At 39.6% G+C, this 25,016-nt stretch overlaps 1 protein-coding gene across 2 annotated transcripts; it reads left to right on the forward strand.

Annotated features, from left to right (window-relative positions):
- On the forward strand, nucleotides 1–24,536 carry rgs8 (regulator of G protein signaling 8). 2 transcript variants are annotated; one of them, XM_030082550.1, is made up of 5 exons: nucleotides 1–220; nucleotides 17,539–17,652; nucleotides 18,841–18,902; nucleotides 23,008–23,174; nucleotides 24,121–24,536. In XM_030082550.1, the coding sequence occupies exons 2-5, from the start codon at nucleotides 17,552–17,554 to the stop codon at nucleotides 24,313–24,315; spliced, it is 525 nt and encodes a 174-aa protein (XP_029938410.1). In that variant the 5' UTR covers nucleotides 1–220; nucleotides 17,539–17,551; the 3' UTR covers nucleotides 24,316–24,536. The 2 variants fall into 2 exon arrangements, with proteins under 2 accessions (XP_029938410.1, XP_029938409.1); XM_030082549.1 differs by having other exon boundaries at nucleotides 2–220; nucleotides 17,542–17,652.
- The last annotated feature ends 480 nt before the right edge of the window (nucleotides 24,537–25,016 follow it).

Here is a 25,016-nt window from a genome sequence, read left to right on the forward strand (position 1 = left end):
CACAATTTCACACCAATGAGCATGCCGCATGTAGCTCCCACTCGCTGGCATCAGAAACACTAGATATCTTCAGTCCAGAGCCGTGCAATTTCAAACAAATACACACCAGCTTTGGCTAGACGGAGGCTGCGTCCTGCCAAAACGCACGTTGGGGCTAGTCAGTGCTAAAAACGAAGGGGAGACAGAGTCCAGCAGCTCTCTCACTCACACCGGACACAAGGTAAAGGATCCATATTCATTTATTGAATGACAGCGTGTTATGCAATTCTGCCGTGGACACTAAGCTGCTGGCATTGTGCGGGTCTTATTGCTCTTCTTAATGGTTCACAGGGCTGATTAACATGTGCAGCTTTACGTTAGGCTGACAGTCAAATCAGGGAAAACACAGTTGATGAAATGATGTCCGTGGAGATAAGACTGGAAACTGCAATAAAACTGTTTCAGGAGAGAAATGCAAGCAGTTGCTTAGAAGTGTGATTATTATCGGCCATGCTGCAGATATTTATGATGGGTGGGGGGGGGGGGGGGGGGGGGGGGGGGGGGTTCTATCCTGCATGTCCAGATTTCTAGCTGCTACCAGATCAATGACAGCTTCCAGGACCATTTCCTGTGAGCACTTCAGAAAGTAATTTCACACCTTTGCCCCTTCCCTGCCTTGATGCTGGCAGCTCTCAGAGCTGCTCAGTCCACTAAATGTCACTTGTTAGAGTCCTTACAGATGGAGTGGGTCTTTGAACCCCTCATACGAGTTACTTCAGAATGAAGTGTATACAAACCCCTCCACACTGATTCACTGTAATCATTCTTCAGGGCTCATGCATTTTGCACTTCACATCTCTGTTTGTGGTTTGTTTACAATTCTCCATGGCCACAGTTTTCCTCTTGGTGTTTAGGAATTAGTTACACAAACTCTGTCCTTTGTTGTTTTGTTTTGTTTTTTCGTACTTTTTTCAGTAGACGCTCTGGGGATCAGTGTTTCTGACAGAACATCTAATTCAGATCTTCGTACAGTGCAGAAAGCATATGAAGTCTTCCAGAACCACTGAAGCAAACAATTCATGCTGCAGAATTTTCATTATTAATCAATTACTTAATCATTCTCTGATTACTTGCAAACATTGGCTGGAACTGGAACCAAGCTGTCAATTCCATGCTGCTCAAGGACGTTACAGTAATTGGTTTCAGGGACTTCACAATTTCAAGCAATCAATCTGTCCATTCGTGCAGGTATACGGTCTCCCACAGTTTCCAGATTTCATTGCTCAGTGTAGTAATTTTTGGCATGTTCACAAGCTATGGTGACTGAGGAAAATATTATAGTATATCCAAAGCTCAGACTTTCTCCAAGAAAATAAATTTAAAGCAAACATAGTCATCAATACAAAGCAACAACTACAACTTGCAGATATATATTTATTTATGTTGCAACAATCAGTGTCCACAGTAATTACGGCAGGAGCAAAGAATAAAGCCCAGATTAAATGGAGACAAAGGCGCAGATGCAGTTTTTAATTTTTTAGGAAAGAGGAGTCTGTTATGTAAGGTTACATGCTCATTTTACCCAAACCTAATAAAATTCCCCTAACCTGCTGGTGGTATAGAAGGCACTTAGGCTTAATGTTTTGGGAGCTCCGATTTCAAAGTGATGATGCCTTACATAATCCAGTGCAAACCGAGCATCATTGGAAACCCGTGTTGCATGTCAGTCTTACTGTCCTCTCAGTTTTCTGTTGAATCCGTAACAATGTGCAAAAAATTCTTCAGAATAATGTTTTACTTGTCATAAAAAAAATAAATAAATAAATAAATAAATAATTGCACTGTGTTTTTACATGCATGTAGAATGTGCAGGTATCCTGAGCATCGGATCATTGCAGATGCATGACGATAGACATAAGTAATCAAAGGAAAAAGCTCTACATAACATTAGAAGTTATATAAAATCCAGATACAAGAACTGAGTGAAATACAGGCACTTCTCAAATATCTAAAGAACTAGAAAGACAAATAAGAATGGCTTTATATGGTGCCCGGCTAAAAAAACAAAATTTGATTTTCTGCTGAGAGCAGCTTAGTGGTTGAGCTTTATTCTTATAGAGTTGTGCAGTATCATCACCATATGCAGTAGTAAGTTCAAGTCAGAGAGCAAATACATCAACGATGCTGTGCAGCGGAAGCCTTTGTGTGCTTAATACAGTCATTTGTCAACACAGTTTTAAATCCCTCTGAAGTAAAATGCTCTTAGTAGACACAGTGATGGACCTTGGAGTGAAGCCGGTTTCAGCAATGCAAAATAAATCCCTGAGACAAACTGATTACATAAAGGCTAAATACGGGATGAGCGACAGGAGACATGTGCAATTTTTAGCACAAACTGGGTAGAACTGAAGAGAGCAAAAGGCTTAAGCACCCAGGCAAAACAGCCTAGGGTCAAAACAAACCAAAAAAAAAAAAAAAGACAAAGAGGAAAAAAAATTATACCTGCATCACAGAGTTTGTGAAGGGTATGCGTGCTGATTCATTACAAATGGTATTTTTGTTTACATATACTATATTCCGTAAAAAACGACACGACTCGCAGATTTCGCACTCTAACGTTTCTTTTTTTTGTTTTTTTTTTTTTGCCTCAAGTTCAAAACATTTGCATGAACTGGCAATGTTTATTTCCCCAACTGCAAATCATGACAATTTGCAGCAATTAATTCTCCCTGTCCTTGGCATAACATTACCCCAAACAAGACATTTAGCAGGACTATACAAAAGCCCACTCGGCCCAGTCACATCACATCATGTTTGAATCTACCCTCCAGTACATGACAAGCTCTAATTTTATCACCAAGCAAAATGTTCTCCAGAAGCTAAATGCAAGTCAGTGGCCTGCCCTTATCATCCTGTGTGCATGCGTGTGCCTTTAATAGCGCTGTCCAGCCAGTGACAGCCAGATTTACTTGACTGTAATCTGACATAGCTCTGAGTCGAATTCTCGGTCGAACACTAGGAAGCCTGTCGACCTACTTACGTGGCTGAGGAGACCTTTTACAGAAGTGATTATGTGCGGAACAAGAAAAGATGTACAGAATATGTTTGGATTTTTTTTTTTTTTTTTTTATGTCTTTACTGACTATATTTGGAAACTTGTGCTTTTACAATGTTACTTTTGTAACTGAGGTAAAATGCATGAAAAATGGATTGCTGTTCTGCAGCAAAGCATTGGGTAGACATCTCACACGCATACATGTTGTGCAACTAACACGATATCTATTTTTAAATATTAAAGCATGGATTGTAATTTGTAGATTTTGTTGAAGGGCAGTGGTATCAAGTGCTCAATATAGGTTCCTTTAGGTAATTAGACCAGGTCAACTGGACTTGTTGTGTGTTTTTGAAGACATTTTGCCCCCTATTCAAGTCGCCACACACTTTAAGACATATGACCAAGTCCAGTTGGCCTGGTTCAATTGTTCTGAGATGCTTCCTCCACCTAAGTGAGGAAATGCATAGAAATACCACAGTGAGTGAATGACTGGAGGTTTTTGTTTGTTCTGCTAAAAGCTTGATTGTATCTGCACTGATTGTGGACTGTGTTGGGTCAGTCTCTCACAAGTTAAAGGCAAGTTAGTCAACTCTTATGGATTAAAAGCTAATGCACGACAAAATGCACTTCGTCAGTTTTGACAAAGCTGTGCCGTTCCCCTCAGCAGTTAAGCTGTACAGTGTAATTAGCGAAATGGCGGCAAACATGTAAGTCTTCTCGGCCTTATGTGTCCATAATAAGCCTCCCAGCTGCCAGAAATCATTAGCACTGCTCGAACTATTGACGTTGCTTGGACCCACCAGCCAACCAATAGGCCTCTGCATCTTAAGCCTTCTACACACAGTGTAATTTTGACTGCAGAAGATAAACGACAGCCAGTAGTGGCGATATCTGTGATCTTTGATCTTTGTCACACAGTCGAATGGGCTCAGCTGATAGCATGATCATGTGAATGCGAATGTACCGAGAGATAAGTGCTAGAAAATTCATGATCTTCATCTCACTGCACAGCGTCAGTGCAGCTACACGACATTTCTACTGTAACATTAAGAAATATATAAATATCAAAGAAAATGCTGATCAAAGCACCAGTAAAGACATTTCCGTACCCACCTTATTTATGCCAGGAGTACAATGGTCCAGTCTGTGGTCCGCTTCATTCATATCTTCCTGAAGGCATTCTTTGTTGTCCATTTGTATATATATTGAAGTACTTCTGTGTAGAGCCACAATGTGCAGGTACACTCACTGTCGTACTCGGAGTGTAGCACATCATAAACTCACTATACCCCGAAATCACACTGCATGTGGGGGAAGTTGAGCAACAGCTGGTATATCTGATCTGAGATAAATCTTCTCTCTAACTTGTGTTGTCAATAAGATGGCCTAAAGATACATTGGCTATACCTCACCATAACAAACACAAAACTCTTAAATACCTGAAGTCAACCAGACATGGCTGTATGCAAGAGGCTGCAACAGTTCATGCTGTTCATTTTCTCACTAAATGATGAAGAGCTCAGGTATTCAAACGCACAACCAAATAGTTTAAACATAAAAAGTATTACACTACTATCATAATAAACCTTTGGCGACACACAAGAGATAAAATACCTGAGCTTCCCTCACTTTAGTTGGACATTTTTTTCATGTTTCAAGTGAAATCAATAAACTAATGTTTACCCATCTGTTTATATGAGAATGATGTTGAGCCTTACTAAAAATAACACTTTTTTTAACACTGGAGTGCCACACTTTCAAAACACACCAGTCTCTGTCTACAACAGGGGAATAGACACATGCACAATGCAGTCACAGCAAATAGTTTTTTCCACACGCGTGCAAATAAACTGACAACAATAACAATGGAGACAATTCTCACTCTTTAATTCAGTAGTGCTCTTCCAATAAAACACGCGTCTATTACACCATTATCTGCATAATGAACTGACCTAGAAGGCAAAGAATGACAGTTTATAGGAGTTCAAATGTTTACACTGTTCTCTGTAAACATGCATAAGTGGGGGTACAAAAAAACACAGCAACTAACTTATGGCTGGAAATGCAAACTGCAGAATATTCAGCCTTTCTAGCATTTCTTTGTGTGTTGTGATCATTTTAAAAATGCTGAGACTCTTAAGAAAAGTAAACTGAAAAACTATGATGTTTGTAATTGATAGTTGTCATGGAAACAGGTCCTGAAACAGCCCAGCTAGGTTAGGGTAGCAGCATGAGCTGAACAGTCCGACCTGGAGAACGAAGCCTGTCTGTGATCTCAAAACATCGTCATGCATGTGTTTTTCCCTCCTTACATTGTCCAACAGCACATGTAAGGCACACAGCCAGTAACTGTCAGCAAATCAAGTGTTATGTTTTGGTCAAAGTCTGTATTTTCAGAGTGAGGGATTGAAGACTGATGCTGTTCAGAAGATTTTTCTTTGGTTCCTGAAGCTGTAATGAGAAGTCTGCACTTGATCTATGATAGGCTTGCATTTGTTTTGTGTGTGCATCCAATCATCACTGTAGTTCTCCTTTAAACATGCTATTGTAATGAAGTTGTAGTGTTATGTCTTTTAACAACGTTCAAGTTGTTTTTATCCAATATCCTCACATGTTTACACTGTAACCAATGACCCCCTCTGGCTTTGACTGCTGATCGTACCCGAGGAACATGCATCCAAACGAATATGATTTCACGCTCACGAAAAGAGGATAAAAACATAGTGACACTTGTTAGGAAAATGGAAAATCTTTTCAAGGTTGTCAAGCAAACTGCAGTGACAGGTAATGCACCGTGCCCTTGTGAGGCCTGCATGGGCGCATATGTATTCATTTGGAGTTTAATCCATAAGCTGCTGGAGCTCGTGAATTGAACGTAGATTATGTTGATACACAATGAACAGATAGAGTCAGGCCTGCATAGCGGGGATGTTAACATTAATCTCACCGTATATGAATGTACTTTTCTGAGTAGCAGGCAGATGAAAATAGCATCAGGGTGTTATGTGCTGAGAAGCCCCCCTGGGTGTTTCTATCCCAGGTTGACTCTTGATGAGAGTGAGCACAGGTGTCCTTACAACAGGTCTCCAAGGACCAGGGGACAGTGGAGGTTTTGAACATGATTGAACATGAACAGGAAGGACCACAGTTCACAAGTTGAGTCCTTAGATTTATACTGAGCTTTCTCACGGGCCTGTTGCTCTGTCTTCAGAAATAAAGGTTTTTTTTTGAAGGAAAAACAAATAATCACAAAATTGCAGAGCCATTAAATGTTGAACTGAATTAACAATATATTGTTAAAATCTAGCAGAGTGCCTCTAAATGCAACATACATGTTAGACTGACAAAGCTACAAAAGGTTGAAAGTAATTCAACTAAACACCTGGTTGTTTCATCACAAAGCTTTGCAGAGACTGACCATGGTCCAGGTTTTGCATTCAGATAATCACCATAAACATGCAGGACTGTGGAACTTAAGGACCAGGGTTTCACACATTTGGTCTTCAGAGTACTTTTAGCATGTCCACATGGCTGCATGCATCAATTATGCTGCACCTATCACAAAAACAAAGCCTGCCCATGAGTCTGCATTTGCATTTCCTTGTCACATGTGATTTTTAATGCACAGAAGCAGCAACAGAAAGAGATTGCAACTAGGACTAAAACAAGAATAAACTTCTTCAACATGCATTCTAGGGGAAAACATTTTACTAATAAATAAAAAAATAAATTCATATTGACAGGATATAATAGTATCCATGTAATGTAAATCTAATGTTGAAATGTGTAGATGACTGGAGTGATGATATGGTGACTAACAAGGTGCTGAGCTGAGTGTGGGATGTGTGACATTTGTGTTTTTGAGATGTTTATGATCTGTAGTACTAATGCAAGCCAACAATTACGTTTTAGTGCATGACAAGTACCTGATAGAATGCAGAGAGCCGAAGCAGTAAGTCATGTTTGATCGATAACATATTCCAAGTTCCAAAAACAGAAGAACTAAAAAATTGAAACCAAGCTGAGGAATCCAGTAATTAGCAGTAACACTACATTTAGGTGTAGGTGCCCGAGTGATGCAGTCCATTATTTACCTCTGACACTAGTTTTTCTTTAAATTTTTGCATCATTACTTGCCTGAAAATTTAGATCTATCTAAAATTTATAAAAAATTTAAGATTTTAAAGAAATCGATCAGGCTCTGATAAATTAGTAGTGCACTTATACCAGTATTATGCCCGATACTCCATGGAGTATACATGCTTTAAATAAATCCAAGTGCTACATGACTCATACGTCTGCAGTGTCGCCTGTTGCTACACAGGAGAGCAGGAGCAACGTCCACACTGTGGATATTCTTCATTATTATTGAAAAAAGCAAAACAAAGTAAATAAAAAACTGTATTTTTTCATAAAACGTCTTTTCTTTTCACTCTAAAATACCAATCTTGTTTAGCAACAAGTTCTGGCTCTGCTAATCAAGGTGTTAGACACAGCCATTAACAACAATAATTTTTGTTTGATTGATGATTTCTCAGTGACACCCTGAGGGCCAGACAGGCAGAGCTAAAATGCCACAGATGTCCCTGAGGCCTCATGATGCCAAGGCTCGTATTTAAACCAATGCATCCTGTTGCATTATGATACAAAGAATAAGGAGTGACTTCTCTTATTATTTTTATTTCTTAAACATTCCTTCACATTTACTGTCTTTGTTGCTGAGTAGTTTCTCAGGGAATGCCTCTTTAGGTCAAAGAGACACATGTCAGAGTCGGGTCACGCTGTTTATAGAGGAAGGTGTTTCTGCATCAAAGTAGCCAGGTATCAGATCCGTGAGGCAGCGAGCGATGTGCAACAACCTGCCCCGAGTCCTGCCTGAGCGAGCAGAGCGAGCGCAGACATCTCCAAGGACAGAAATAAACACAAAATTAGCTGAGATTTTTACTCTCTCTTGGTGCTGAAAGTGGCAACGCGTCAGATGGTCTGACACACACTTCTGTGGGCAGTCGGTTCTTCCGCTCTCTGGGCAGAGCAGACAGAAGTACACACAAGCAAACACACACGTGCAAGACCACAGTTGTGCTCTTGTGATTCAAGTTCCAAATCTGACAACTTGATAGTCGAGAGGAAAAGGCACACATGCACAAACTGCCAAAATGAAACTGCTGTTCATTCACCCTTAATAACTTGTCGTCTGAGTCACGACGCATCTTAATTTGCCTGAAAACAGTGGAAACTGGAACATGGATTGAATAGAGTGAAGAATCTGGACAATAAATCTATTTGATTCTTCAAGCAGTTTATAATTATGACACCAACATTTGGAGAGTGCCCAGTACTTTTGGCACTTTCATCTGCCATTCATTTGTGTTGCATTTCCAACAAATGCAAGGAAAAAAAATTATGGTAATTAAGAAAATGTATTATGAAAAAATGATGGCAAACCTTTCACATGTGAGCAAGGGCCGTACCAGCACAGGTTCAGGTTCAGGGAAGGTATTGTGCGGTAACATACAGATTACTGGGAGATAATGCAGAAGCATTGTGCAGCCATGCAAATACTGTTAGGTAATGTCAAAAACCCACCTGAGAAAATCAATTGCAGTAATTTAAAAACATTGTGAGGTAACAGAAGCGTTACTGCAAGGTGGTACAAAAAAATAGCAAGGTTATTCCAGGGCACGTTGCAAGGAACAGTGACTGGTTCGTGCATTGTACTGAAAAGGTTCTGGGAATCTAGATGCAAAAATCTTTTTCAAGAGATGATCATCCAAATATGGTCAGAAAATACATTGAAACAACAAGCAAAGCATTTCAAGTTTATGCAAAAGAATGGCAAAGTTATTGAATAATCCCAGCAATCACAAATGTATTTCAGTTGTTATACTATGAGGAGTCAATGCGAAGAATGGACCACAACAGGGATGCACCGATACCATGACTGGGTATCGGGTGTGCTACTGCACGGAATTCTTATACTTGGAAAAATCTTCAAGATACTGCTGGAGTGTGTGTGCAGCACACGGCACACTCGGTTCCTTGGTCTTCAAGGTGTGCATAGAGCAGTGTGGCGATGCTGTGCTACGCTAACTGTAGGCTGTTAGTGAAGGTGCATGCTGCATCGACACAAAGGCTGTGCAGAGGTGGTGATTCGCAGCGGTGCACAGCCGTCACTCATCGTTTGCGTCTGGTGTATAAACTAGGCTTCATGTTGTTTATAAGTATTGACATCAGTACTCGGAATTGGCAACTAGCTAAGGATTAGTACTTGTACACGCACTCCTCCTATCGGTTCATCCCTAGTTATAACAACATGATTGAAATAGTCAATTCTATGACAATGAAATTAAAAAAAAATAGAAAGATGAAATACAGCATTCTCTGGTGGTGAAAATGGAGTGATGAGAAAACATGTATCTGTATGTACGAAAGGTTTGGAGATCTACTACCTGCAAAAGAATTGGGGACAAATTTGAATTACCCCTGCGTCATAATATCATAGCTGATGCTTTGCACTACTTTTTTCTCAGGATTTTTGAAGGAACACGTTGCTGTCTCTCACCTTTTGCTGACCTGAGCCAATGCTTATCAACAGTTATATTGAAACATTTGATGCTAAAGAGTTATCTGCATGTTGTGATCTGCTGGGAGATTATTAGGGCTAACTTTAAAAATAAAACAAACATTTGCTCCACAAAACCTTTTTCCACCTATGATTATGGATTACATGTTACATGTTCGCACAATTACAAATCACAAAATTATCACTAATTGATCAAGGGAAGAAGAGGATTAAGAATTAAGAATTGCATCGATGTTCTTTCACAGAGCAGTGGCTGCTACCTCTGGACCAGAGGTCTCTGTGATGCAGAGTTTCTTCTATATCTCTTCTCATCTCGTCTCCTTTAGAGAAGAATCGAGGCCCCTGACTTTCTTCAGTGACGGTAACGTCAGATGAAATGTGACATGGCCATTCAGACCGAGGTCACTTTGAAAAACATGACGGAAAAGATCACATGCATGACAGTGTGCTGGATCTGATGTGAAGTAAACACTATGTTAGCAGAATAATCTGGGTCATACATCAGCCACAAAACTTGATTTTGACCACTTTTATCTGCCATGTCAATACAGAATAAGACCTGGTCCACAATATGCGTGGCCACTGGGGCAATTAAAAAAAAAAAACAAACTACACTTTACTGTTGATGTTGTGATGACGTTCAGCCATATTTGAACCACATGTATCAGTTACATTTGTTTGAAATCATGTCGTGTTCATTTCTCTGCCCTGTCTTTTCTGACCACCACCGTTTTATTGACTAACATGGGGAGGGGTCGTGGTCCAGACCAGGCCGTCCCTGCTGGTCCATCTTATCCTATGGACTGGGACATTGTCCTGTAAAGTTCCTACCTCCCCAGTTCTCATCTCTTTCTGACATCTGTGTGTGTGTGTGTGTGTGTGTGTGTGTGTGTGTGTGTGTGTGTGTTTGTGTGTGTGTGTGTGTGTGTGTGTGTGTGTGTGTGTGTGTGTGTGTGTGTGTGTGTGCTCAATTAACTGCTTTTTGATTGTGAGATGCATGTTGTGTGTAATCGCCAAGTGATCAGTAAGCTTTTGACTGGCTGCTCTAAACCTGCGTCCTCCGTATCGCAGGACTAATGCTGGATTGATCAGCAGGCCTCATGACTCTTTATTGACAGTTGGTACAAAATATTATTTAAAATATCTTAAAAATGATGTATAGTCACTAAGTTCATTACAGCATAAAAAAATCTAACAAATTTGTTTTGAAAAAAAAAAATGAAGTTTGATTTAGAGATTGGTTTTATTATAATTTGCCACAATAACATTTAATACTTGAGGTAAATGCAGATGGTCACAATTTGTCTGTAATATTGTGAGGATGACATTTTGTTTCCCTCTTTAACAATGATCAGATTTGCCCATTCCTCAGATGTCTACACACAAATTTTAACACTTTTAAAAATACCCAGCGTCATGACGGAGAATCTTGACTGTAACTTCATTCTCCAACGAACATGAGGTTGGTACAAGTTGTCTTACAGAAACAAGGCAGCAACATGGCTCATTTATTGAGCAACTGACACAGACAATGTAATCTAGTTCAGTGTGACAGACATAAGTGGAACATGGTGAGTTACCTAACCTGGGCTTATTAATTAATGGATGTGCGAAAGGTAAGCGCTGTCTAGGTTACGTGGCTGCAGGAAGCAGGACAAGTTCTCTAAACACTGTGATTTTCACTTTTCAAGCAATATGGATGTATCCTGACAATATCCCCGCTTCCAAAAGGAAAATAAAATTTAAAAGTATTGTTAAAAAAATACTATTAAGCTTATATGAAGTTAAAAATTATGTTTTTCGACCTGTTGTTTTTTTTAAGTTTGTGTGGCGGTGGTGGTGCTGTGCTGCAAAGTACGCTCTTTGTTTAGTCTGACCTTTCCCAGTGCTGAATCAGAAGTAGCATGACGTACATATATAGGATAAAAATCTAATTTAATTGGCCACAGTCACAATGTCTGATTTAACTTGACATGTTGCTATTTTTACTCACACTCCTCGGAAAGGAGAGCGGCGATATGATGGTTGCTGGAGATGTTCTTTTTTTAACCTGAGAGACTTCTTGACACGCTCACGTGCCTCCTTGCCTTTTACGTCAACACAGGCGTCACTGTGCATCAGCGCATCCATGCGCCTATAAATGTACTGTGTACATCAGTGCAGGTTATGTCCCTTTATCCATGGTGTCCTATTGTTGACTTTGGACTGTTAAGCTACCTCTAACCAAGTAAACGTGTCTTTTTTCCCCCTCATAACCACTTGGCAGCGAGTCAGATGTTGACGACAGACGTCTTAATGAGGAACTGCAGGGTGTCTCTTGTCAGAATCAAGAAATGAGGACAAGAAGAGACATCTAAAAATCTGCATTGCACCAAGTTGGGTAACATCAAAGAAGACATTCCTACACAGACATACACATGCACATATCCAGAGACAACTCTCATGATCTTGATTTTTGCTTCTTAATCCACAAACCCCACCAGGCATCTCAGATCCTGGAGGTCTAGCGGATGTTGTGAGTGCTTTTAGATTTGAAAGGCACACTTGTGTCTATCTGAGATGTTGGTGTGCTGATGCTGTTTTTAGCCTCCTTCCTCCAGGAGCTGGCCTTGCTGCATGGCTGAATAGAACATGCACTGCTTCCTCCTGACTACATGGATTTGTCAGGGATTTTTATAAATAGCTCAGCGCAGCAGCACGTGTCTGCAGCGCACTGCAGATGAAGAATGTGGCTCACAACAGCCGTGAAGATAGAGATTTGTCAAAACAAGAGAAGAGGCGGTGAGAGAAGATATATCAGCACGTGGGAGACGTCTTTGCATCGGGAGTCTGATGCACACCGGGCAGGCTGATCAATAAGACCATTTCACCTGTCGTCAAACCCATCAGTTATGCTATCCTGCTGAAAAGGGCTCACGCTAGTTTGACCATAATAAAACAACAATTGTTTCTATTTGTAACACAGATTCAAAGCTGCTGAAAAACGTGTCAGGATTTCATATTTTAAACAGACAGTATTTACTGACCAGATTAGCTCACGATTATTTCGAATTCATGAAATTACTGCAAGGAATATTTTAGCATTTTTACCTTCATTCAGGCTCAGTCAGGGGTCTGCAACTCATGCAAGTTTTGTGCCACTTTGTAGTGAGTCAAAATTATATGGAAATAAACATTTATATTAGGGATGCATCAATACCAATACTTGTATCAGGTATTGGGTATCGCACAGAGATAAAGTTACTCATGAGAGCTGTCCAATACAACCCGGCATAACGTCACACATCAGCAACGTCAGAAAAGTTTGTCTTTATAGATGCTATAAATTTCGATCATAGACTTCGCAGCCCGTGTGCTTCGTTTCAACATTCTTTTCCAAACTTTCACATTGTCTGACAAAGTCTGGGCTCAGATGCTTGACTTTTGAGCTACAGCAGCTATTTCAGTTCCAACAGGATGAATCCATGAGATGTTTCCCCATGTTCACGGTGTGATGCTCAACATGAGACTGAATCAGAAGCATAACAATATATGTCCATTCATTCCCATTCACTCCATGTACAGGAGCTGCTACAGAACCAAGGAGGTGCAACTTTCCTGTAGTTCATACAGTGTTTCAACTTTCTTTTCAAGATTCTATAAGAGACTTTGGCAGTTCTGATGGGAGCTTGTTGCTGGTTTAGGTTCGTTGTCGACCGCCAGGATTCCTCAGGGTCTGTGGCTGAAAACTGTCTCGTGTCCTGGAGTAAAGTTCAGTTACTTTTATCAGCTTCAAAAAAATGGATAGTAAGTGCAAGAGAAGAGAAGCAAAATAGAGAGCTAAGAGGACAGGTCTTCACTGTAGTTTAGTTAGAAATACATTAGCTGGCAGCTTCTGCACCAGGAAGAGTGTTCATTGTCATTTGATAATTCTCATTATGTGTGTGTGTGTGTGTGTATATATATATATATATATATATATATATATATATATATATATATATATATATATATATATATATATATATATATATACACACACACACACATAATGAGAATGTATATACATATACACACATATACATATATATACACACACACACATATATATGTATATATATATATATATACATATATGTGTGTGTGTGTGTGTGTGTGTGTGTGTGTGTGTGTGTGTATATATATGTATATGTATATGTGTATGTATGTATGTAGGAATGACATGCTCAATTTCTATATTTCTATTTATTGAAGTTACACATAGAATATTTTAGTCTTTAATGGAATAAAAGAGTGATTCCGTTTAGTTCAGTTGTTAAAATAATCAAAAGAAGAAGACTGAAGACTCAAAAAAAAGCATTGAGGCAAAAATAATGAATATTTTCTGTCATAATTGGCTGTATGATGCCCCAAAAACCTCAAAACTGCAGGTTTGGAGAGAACATATATCCACACACTGACTAATAATTCAAATATGTATTGCATCAAAAGCAACATTTAGAAATTAAATAAGCAGAAGAAAGCATTGTGAAAAAACACAGGACGAGGAAATCTGACAGACAAAACAAAGACAACGTCTTTGATCATGACTTAAAATCATCGTTCTTATGCTGTACAGTACATCAAATGTCATGCCAGCTGGTTACAATGCAACATGTGACTGATGCTGCGAGTCATAGTCTACAAAATGACAGAATAGAATAGAATAGAATAGAATAGAATAGAATAGAATAGAATAGAATAGAATAGAATAGAATAGAATAGAACAGAATAGAATAGAATAGAATATCACAACTTTGTTATTCCCAGAGAGAAAGTGCACAGAATAAATAGAATACAGATCACAGATCAGACGATTTGTACAGTGCTAAAGGGATAAATAGTTACTAGGAATAGAGGATGAAGGTGTTAACAAGTAATAGTAGAGCAGTTTAAAATGATTCAACAATCAAAACAACATCAGACATTGCTGATCTACATAGATGTAGCATTTTGGATACAACTACAACCAAGCTGTTTCCTACATATGTTACTAGAGAAAGAGTTCAGTTTTCTTTTTTGAATGCAGCAACATGATATTCTCACAAAACTTTTTTTTTTTTTTCCACTGTCAATTTAAGTCAGAGACTGGATGGTGACAGCTGCCATGCAATTAGCCCAGCCTCCAATGAGAGCTATTTGAGGTTCGGGGTGTTACTCGAGGTCACTTTGGCATATGGACAGGGTGAAGTAGGCGATTGAACCTGCAACCTTGTCACAGGAAGACAACGTGCTCAGTGAGCCACAAGCGCAGCAATCAAGAGCGTGCAGATCAAATTTAATGCACGACAAATGTTGCACGACGTGGCAAATATAATCATGTTGTCTGTACGGGTCTTTACAGGGGAAATAAGACACGACGCGTAGAAAGACGTGACAAACGGAGAGCTGGCGAGCAGACATGGGACACGAATTGGGACATGAACTGGAAACAGGCACCAATAAAAATAAAGACAGAACAACAGGATAAGAACGGCTCGAAGAATACGAACTATACACGGAACACAAGGACCCATCAGAGTAAAAAAATTATTTGGCTGTGATGAAAACATCTGCTCAGGCTTAGATCTGTTTTTTTTTTCTTTCAGTAATCTTTGACATTTTTGAAACTATATATCAACATTTGTTTGTTGAATCTTGGTCCAGGAGAACCATGACGCTGCATGTTCTTTTAACAGCTCTTTGCAGGTTATTAATGTTCGAGTGGCTTTGACTTTGAATATGACACATTCGTCTTATTGTCAGTGCAACAAAACTCTTTTATAACCTTTCTGACGTACAACCCAACACTCACCAGTGAACTTCAGTTAACTCCATACATAGTTTGCCAACCCAAAAATATCCCCGCATTTTATTTTTGAAGTCCTGCCTGAAAATAACTATTCATTAACAAATGAAGTGCACCTAGAGATTATGACTCATCCAGACGAGACGGAAACTACCCTTCCAGTTCAGCGCGTCTGCTTTATACCGAGCATAACACGGGTGTTTCTAGGGCAGCCTGCGTCACATCTACGGTGCATCTGAAGGAAGCTGCAAATGCCTTCAGTGTTTTGAGTTATTCTTGGCAGCAGAGATAAGCTTTTGAGCGAGCATGTAAACCATTAGCTCAATATTTCCCAGTGCAGGGCGAGGGGAGGGCTTTCATTCTTGGTTTTATCAACTCATGTCCTCCTCCGTGAAATTATATTTACCTCACTGAGCTGACACCTGTCAGACTCTGTGGAAGAAAGCGGACTGAAAGACAAATTCCATCAGAAAAGCTAGAAACCTGATGTATTGTGCTCGTGTTGTCTTCACACATACACACACACGTTGGACGCCGGAACATACTAACAAAAACTGATGGACATATAGCATTAACTCTAAAGTTTATTCCTTAAATGAAGGCCATCAATCTGAACAAATGGCTTTTGCTTTGAAAATGAAAAATACATTTAATACAATGTTCCCAATTCAGGATCCAAGCGTCAAAACAATCGACAGCTCTGAACCGCAGCGGCGGCGCTGATATCACCCGAGAAAATGGGGACTAATCAGGACCACTTATGCAACCCTGGCTTTTTGAGGTGAACAGACAAATGCGATGAGCAGAAGGACGGATGGACGGATAGATAAAGAAACACACAGAGACCACATTAGTTGTTCTCAAGCTTTTCTCCATCCATTACAATACTCTGAGGAGTTTTACATCACAAAGTTGTCACGACAACCAGAAAACACTGTGGAAGCGTGGCATCACATAGTAGTAAACAATTGCAAGGTCCCCTATTTAGGTTAATTACATCAAACTGATCCCAGGAAACCATGTGTGAAGCACAGTACATTTCTTTAGGACACCAGTCTTTCCCAGTGCTAACACAATGAGATGGACACACACACACACACGCACACAAAACATGTTGTCCCTCTCAGTCCAAGTGCTTCTCTTAGACTGATGTTGACATAGCTGATACTTGAGCTACAGCTATGCTAACGCTACATCGCTGCCTTGATCTCTTCACTCAGGCTTCAGTGTTTTGCTGTATTTATCTCTGTTATACTTATATATTGTGATTAATTATGATTTCATGTTCTTATGTTTCCTTTGAATTCAGTCACTTTGTATTTTTTATAAGTCTATGTGCAGTAATTAATTCCAGTATATGATTTTTAGTCAGGTCCCAAGGAAATTGGTTGTTTTGATAAGCCCCCGCCCCCACCCCCCCACCTCCACCCACCCAACAACAACAAACAAAACAATTCTCATACATGAGTACACACTTTCTAAAACTTCATTTGTGTAATTGAGCTGGAGTGCAAACAATTTGTGGTCTGTTTCATCGCATTAGCTACCAGTAAATGCTTTGCTTTTCTCATCTGTTCCATTGAAATGGTTTATTTCCTGAGCAGCATATTCAAAAAGAAGTTAACCTTGATTTCTGTCCCTTTTGCAACATAGAAGTTTCTATCAGATAACAAGATGTTTACATTTCATAATGCATTTTTAAACTAAAACCTCAGGAAAGGATGATGATCGGCAGCAGGGCTGTTTGGTGGTTTGCTCTGAATGAGTCAGAGCTGCACTGAATCAGGTTGTTGCATATGGAGTTACACCTGTCGTCCGGTCACAGTTGGCCTTATCACACTGTGTCTTGATTTAACATTTAGGAACTTACACATAGTCAAAACATCCAAAGCAGGAGAGGCCTGGCGCCATGAAGCCATAACATATGATTAGTCGCTGTAGCAACAGCTATAATGTGACGGCGGTGCTCTTACTGGAGCACTTGCGACTGTCACACTACTACCTGGGGAAGTTCTGCAAACCTCATTGTTTTTGTTACACAATCACACTCAAAATGTGAGATGAACATGCATAAAGCTGAAGAAAAATTATGAATATTATCTGCTTCTTTTCCAACAGCATTTGCACAATGAAGACCAGACTGGGCTGCTTGTCCAACAAATCTGACTCCTGCAGTGACTTCTCCGAGTTTCTGTCTCCTGCCCACGAGACCACAACCAGGTGTCTGAAGTGAGTCTGCCAAAAAATGACAAAAAAGAAAAGCCTCCACCGTCCCGCTCTGTTCCTGTGGGACTACAACCACAGAACAGTCTGAGAGCCGTCCTTCTGTTGTGTGAAATAACTTTCAGAAGACATAGGCTACTTGGCACTCCTTACACAATCGTTGACACTTACCTTTAATTTAAAGCTTTGCAGACATGATGCGCTTTGTTGTCTTTTTAGGGCTCGTTACAGTTTAAGCCATTTAAAGTTTATGCAGCTTGCAGTTTTAGTCTATTTTGCAAAATGTAACCCTGTTTGCCTGTATGAATTGTTTAGTATTAATCAAGTGGAAGAATATTTGTGAAAAAGAAAAAATGCATAATCAGAAACAAGAATTTTGGTAAAACTTCATTCAAATTAAGTGTATATGTTATACTTCCTGCCTGTTTTGTTTTGGGTTTTTTTTGTTTGTTTGTTTGTTTGTTTCAAAAATTAAAGTCTCCAGACATTTTCTTTGGTGGAAAAAAGCTCTTTTAGTCGTCAGGTTGCAGGTCTGTAAGGTAGACCGTTGGGAGATGTCTTTAAACCAATGGTCCCTACTGAGCTCTGATTTCTGATCAGTTTCAGTTTCCAAAAACTGGAGATGGAGAGAAAACAGACTACATGAAAAAAAACAAACAAACAAAAAAAAAAAACACGAGAATTGAGAAAATAAAAGAAGCTCAGAGCATTAAAGTGTCATTGGAAAATGGTCCAAATTTCCTTGAGCAAATCTAATTGTAAGCTTCATTAAAGAGAAAAGTTTTCTAACAAATGCAATCAAAATCTGTTCATTGCCTTAAAAAACAACAACATCCTCATAACGCCTTTGGCTGCATAAAGCATCTATCAGGGAATATCATAAAGCATCTCATTCCCTGGTGTCATGATACAATATATTCACCATGTTGTAAATAGCAAATGTGAACAAAGGCGAGGCATTGTTCCTCTGTCCTCTCTGTACCTTCCTGACATCTTTCTGAAATGTAACCAGATATTTGAAGACCCACATAGTAGCGGGAGGAAGAACAGCTCTGAACGGAAGATAAATTATACATTAAACTTAGGAGCTCTTCAATAATGAATATAATACCAACTTGGGTTAAAAATGCATGAAAGCACAGCAGTTGGCCTGCAGCTTATTCAGACTCTTCCCTTTGGTTTTCTCTCTGTCAGGGTTTCAACGGATGAAGTTGTCCGATGGTCTGAATCGTTTGATCATCTCCTCTCTCACAAATGTAAGTGAATGAGCTGAATGTGAATGTGCTGAATGGGCCGTGAGAGAAATGTGACGCCTCCTAAATGTAGCTGTAAAATTGAAATTTTCTCTTTCCATAACACCTTCCACTTTTTTTCCCGTCATTCCCCTCCCAAGCATTTTATGTAAGATGGGTTTTTGTGTGGTTTTTTTGAGGACTGGTGAACTCCTTCCCTCATAGCGAGTGTCTGACCGTCTTGTAGGACCAAAGAAATCCTGACACAGACTCGCTTGTAGACATCTGGATGGACTAGCAAACTTTTCTGACAAATCTATGACAAGCTGGAGATCCAGATCAATGTAAAACATAATATATATATAGTTTCAATTTGGATTGAAATCACCCTAAAAGTGACTTTTTTTCTCAAAAAAGAAAAAAAAAATCCTAAATTTCAATCAAATTGTTTCTGCCAGACTGAAACATTTAACTTAATTTAAGCAAGAGGTCATCCACTGATCAAAAAGAAAATAATTCACTGCCTAATAGTTTTTAAATAATTTGGAGTGAATTAGAAGTGTGTAGTGCAGGTTGTGAATTGCTTCATACTGAATGAGTTGGATGTTACTGAATGCATTTATTATTTTTGCAAATGCATTGTAGTTTATGGGAAACGCAATAATAGAAAAAGTACTGTGCTTGTACCCATTTCCAGAATCTCTCGCTGGATTTCTTGCATGCACGTGGGAGCACTATCCCATGAAATACTCAAATCAGCTTCACAATCACTAATGCACCGTATTGCATGCACACTCTTCGGTTTTTTCTTTGCATTTGGAGAACAAGACAGCTTTTATGCAAAATATCAACAATAAAGACTTATTTGACCGAAACCTGTAATTGTATCGTTAAATCTCTTGGCCTTGTTAATTTGTTTCAGACCTCAAGCGAGTACAATTGCATTTCGGACCCAATTTGCAATAACATGACATCGATTGTTGGGAGTGTTCATAAACTTTACCTTCATTTGATAATAATTATTATATGCTTTATTAAGGCTCTCTTTGAAATTGAATGCCAAAGCAGTTGCACATAAGCAATTAACCTCTATTTTGTGTGTGTTTTTTTAAAGGGATCAGATGAGCTGGTATAGAATGAAAATAATCGGGACTCATATGAAAGTTAAGATTTGTTTTGACAGAGGTTATGACATAAAACAGTGGCTTCATATATGAGGTATTAAAGGTCATCAGGAAGAAAAAACAAACAAACAAAACTTTTCAATAACAGAGAGTCTGCCCACAGAAGTGAGAGTGGGAGGTGACAGATCAGAGATCCTGTTTCCAAAGACCAAACTTTAGAGAAGAGTACCATGCACACACTCACACACTAAAACACACGCACAGTAATGAGAAATCAATCAGAAGTTCAGAACACGGTACTGAATGTTCCCTGGAAGGATATTGTATTAAGAATTTCCCTAATTTGGTTTATAAGAGGAAATAGTGAATTACACCTTGCAGTATTTTGGTGCTATTCTTCATTGTGTAAACCATATTTTCAGTATCCCCAAGGCCTGACATGCACACAGTATTGGCTATTACATGTCTTATTGGTACAAGAACATCATGTACCTGCGACTTGGGTTATTAAATCACATTGCCTCAAGGTATAGAATGAATGTCAGGTCCTGTGTGCAAAAGTCAGGTGAAGTTTTGGTTGTTCGCATGCTAGAGAAGGCTGTTGTATTGCCATGAAAATGGCTTGCGGGGAGAGAGATTTTCAAAATGCTTCCTTCTCAATACACAAGGGAAAATCAAACCATTTTTTAAATGCATACCACAGTTCGAATCACACCACCTTCTATCATTTTTAGATGACAAGATTCAGCAATGTTTTCATGTGAAAACTGACACCTTTCTTTGTACTTTGGCATCAACACAACAGCTCCCAATGTCAAAATTTTCAAAAACACTTGCACATGCAGCTTTCGAAAAATTCTACTCTATCTCTATCTCTTTTCCTGAGACGTTGCTACTTTTAAATGTCACCAGACATCGTTTTTAAAACTTTAAAATGTAAAAGTAAAGTTTTTCTGAAAGAAAAACACAAAAATGAATCACTTTCAGATTAAGTGTCATGTAAATGCAGCTTCATAGGTTTGTAGCATGCTGGAGTGAATCCCAGTTAAACCATACAGGGTAAAGCCTTGACAGGTCGCCAGTCCATCAAAGGGCAAACATGGAGATAGACAGCCACGCTCTCACATGTGTGAGCGATGTAGGGAAGCCAGTGTACCTCGAGGAAATCTTTCACGCCTGCAAAAGTTATATGCTCGAGTGTTGACATTCACAAAGAAAAAAAAATGCTTACTTGCTTCAGCCTCTGACCAGGGAGCAGTGGACAGCTACAACTCAGCACCCAGGGAGCGGTGGGGGGTCAAAGGCCTTGCTCATGGAGCCACAGCAATAACCTGTCAATAGTGGACTTCAAACTTGCCAAATCGATCACCACTGCCTGCTGAAACTGTCTCCCTTGAAAACTGACAAGAGCACAAAATGAAAATCTGTGAACGCTTGATTCCAAACTAAAGGGAGAAAAATGGGAAATAAATGCAGCACCGGAGGGTTTGGTCTTATGAAATAATATGACGGATAGAAAAAGAAAAAAAATCTCAGAACTGCAAAGAGCTAAATGCTCTTTCTTCACAAAAAATGACTTCTTATCCATCTGTGGTTTCCACCGATTATAGGATTTAAATTTTGACTTGTAGTATTTGACGTCTCAAACAGTATCACGGCACGTTTGCATGGCTCGCCAGTGTGGCTGAAGGAGTCGCACAGTCCAGCACTAAGCTTGTATTTTAGGTCCATGAATTCCTGCATAATGTTTCTCATCATCCAGCAGGTGTAATTCTTTCGGAGTGAATCCAGTCAGGTCTTCAGGTGGTTGGCAATGCTCCAACAATTGCTCAAAATCACAGTGCCTAAATAGCCCTGATTGTACACAGAGTACAGGCTCAGAAAGCGGCAGCTTGAGAGATTCTCTAACATGGTTGTGTCAGCATCGTTGCTTGGGTTTGTTTTTTAGGTCAAACAAACAAAATGTCAGATTGTCTGGAAAAAAAAAAAAATTGAGAACGTGATCTGCATTGCAGGACAGACAAAACTGTCAGTCGCTGTTTAACTTACACACAGCGTACAGTGACCAGCGTCCTCAGCCTATTCCACCTTATTTGCAGCTCCCATGTGCCCTTGCTGCTGTTCAAACTGGATTCAGCATTTTAACGAATTTCCGCGGTACAGCACCTGTAGCAGCGGGCTTCTCATCTCCCCGATGATCACTGATTCTGTCTTCACCGCATCCACCTGACATTTCACTAACTCAGTCAGTCAGGCATCAGCGGATCTCACTGGGAATGTCCCTGCTGTTTCTGAGGCATGTGTTGTTGTTTTGTTGTTCTGCACCCTTAAGTACAAGCTGAATATTGGACCCTGAATACAAGACTTCCTCTTTTTTTTTTTCATCTGTTTCCATCAAATAGGAACGATTCATTCAGGAAGGAATTCTTAAAATGTCTTATCAATTATATGCAGATTGCTTTGAGGTTGGACCAAACCAGCTGGTGCAGCAGTCCCACCTGTAACCATGTCCACCAACAACCATGACGATGTATGAGTAATAGACCGGCCCCTCTTCGTACAGCTTTATTAAACAAACAGCAGAAATGAGAAGGATGAAAATAACATGTCAATGTGACACAAACCCATAGGAAAACATGCCCTTCCTCTGAGCAGCATCAATAGGGGGCACATTAATTGATCACTTATCTTTGCTCTGTAAAACAGAGGGGACGAGGCTCGTAGTGGGGGAGTTTTGTTGTGATTTTATTTGTGTTCCAGTCACAGGAACATTTCCCTCTTTCCCACATAGCGTGTACATTCTGGAAAATGAACAAGATAGGACCAAGGACATCGTCACATGGATAAGCTATTCTGAGTTAAATAAATAAAAACATCCTGAGAGGAGGGGGGAGGGAGGGCGTTCAGCCGCTGTACAGACACATACGTGTTACATGCTGCAAGATCAACTGTGTTTTTGTTGAAGTTGTTCTCATTCATTTACACTCTGATTCATTCATTTCCAGACGGGCTGGCTGCCTTCCGGACATTTCTCAAGACGGAGTTCAGCGATGAGAACATCGAGTTTTGGATGGCCTGTGAAGACTACAAGAAAATCAAGAGCTCCACCAAGCTTGTGTCCAAGGCGAACAAGATCTTTAAGGAGTTCATCGATGTCCAGGCACCAAGAGAGGTGCGTTCTTGGTGTTTGATTTTGTGTCAACATATGGTTCTTTGTTGGTTCTTTCAGATTATGAAAAGCTTTTCAATAGCGAAACAAAAACCATTGCTAATTTTAATAATGTAGTGGCTTTAATTTTGGAAGGCTTAAAGAAAATAAGAGAAAATGGAAAACACGGAGTACACTTCATTTAAAGAAAAGATAACAAAATATAAAATGTGCTATGAAGGTAATTTAACCATTTATGTGCATTTCACATGTAAATCTTTCAGCGGTTGTGAGCTTTGGTGTATTGAAGTCACATTATGATAGGTGGTGGTAATGTTCTAGATCATGTTGATAAATTCATAATGAACTGACTTCATGGGAAACAAACTGACTTTTTGCCAGGTCACTGGTTTAATGTCCCATAAAGTATGAAAAATAAAGAATAAATGAAAATGCCACAGGGCCTACTGTAATATTTAGGTCCCTGTAGCGCTGCAAAGACATCTGTGGAAGTTGGCACAAACAACACGCCCCAGCTTTTTCTCTTCAACTTCACTCACTGTGGACATGTGTAACTTCAGGCTCTTTTCAAATTATATAGCAGATGCAACAATAGTGAAACTAAATGGGGCGATTTGTGTAATATCTTTCATACAAAAAAGTCAAACTTCAGATTCTTTGAAAATGGAGTAGATGATTCAGGTTCATATCCCAAAGATCAACTTGGGCTCGTTATCAGACTTTCTGCTGAACTTGATGATGACCCTTCAGGTGTGATGAAGCAGGGAGACATGTAAACATGCAGGGCGGCGGCCCTCCAAGATCTCACTTTAAAACTGTTTTCAAAATGTGAAACTTTCCTGTAACGAAAGTGCAAAAAGTGATGCATTTTCACTTGGAGCGCAGTCATATAAATGCACCTTTACCCTCATCTACTGACCTCTAATGCAGGGTTTTCTGAATCCGGCAGATAAACATTGACTACCGCACCCGGGAGAAGACCAAGCAGAGCCTGGCAGATCCCACCCCGACCAGCCTCAATGAGGCCCAAGCTAAAATCTACAGCCTCATGGAAAAAGACTCCTACCCTCGATTTCTCAGGTCGAAGATGTACCAAGATATAATCAACAGGGCACAAATGCAAGGTCAGCGGAGGTCTGTTTGACTGGAAACCAAGATCGCAGAGGAACAAAGACTGGACCTACACTGTAGATCATTCATTAACCCTTTGACATGTCTTAATACTGTGAATCTACAAGGATGCGGTGACCTGCTTGACTGTTTCCTTTGTCAACACCAGCTCCATGCATGCACTCCCTCTAGATTAAACACATCTCTGTGGACCACTCTGTACAGAGAGGAGAGTAGATGAGGATAAGCTAATTGTTTATTTTACCTCTGCTTAGTGCTGGGTGATGTGTCTGGTAAGATTATATTGAGAGGATGACCTTCTTTGGCAATAATAGTTTTCATTTTACACATATTCTGCTATCTGTAGCTCTGATATTTATGTATTTATTCACAGATAAGAGTTCAAGATGGCAACAAATCTTTAACGTTATCACAACGCAATGCCACAGCTGATCTTGCAAACCCACTTTATCACTGGAAATAGTGTGTTTAGTGGCTCTAAACATACCCCAAGGTTGTGCAACAGTCAGGGTTATTGCTCTGGGACAAAATAATAGTCTCCAAGATTAAATTGAATGTTTTAGCGATCCTAAGTATTCACCCAGACCTTTTCTCTGTGCATGCTTTATGCATCCACAGGACCTCATTGAGCTGTTATGGAAGGGGGCGCTGTTGCAATCAGACACATGGGTTTTAATGAGCTACTTTCCCAAATAATCTGTTCAATCTATTTCA

The sequence above is a fragment of the Salarias fasciatus genome, chromosome 23 (genome assembly GCF_902148845.1).
Source record: "Salarias fasciatus chromosome 23, fSalaFa1.1, whole genome shotgun sequence".
NCBI lineage: Eukaryota > Metazoa > Chordata > Actinopteri > Blenniiformes > Blenniidae > Salarias > Salarias fasciatus.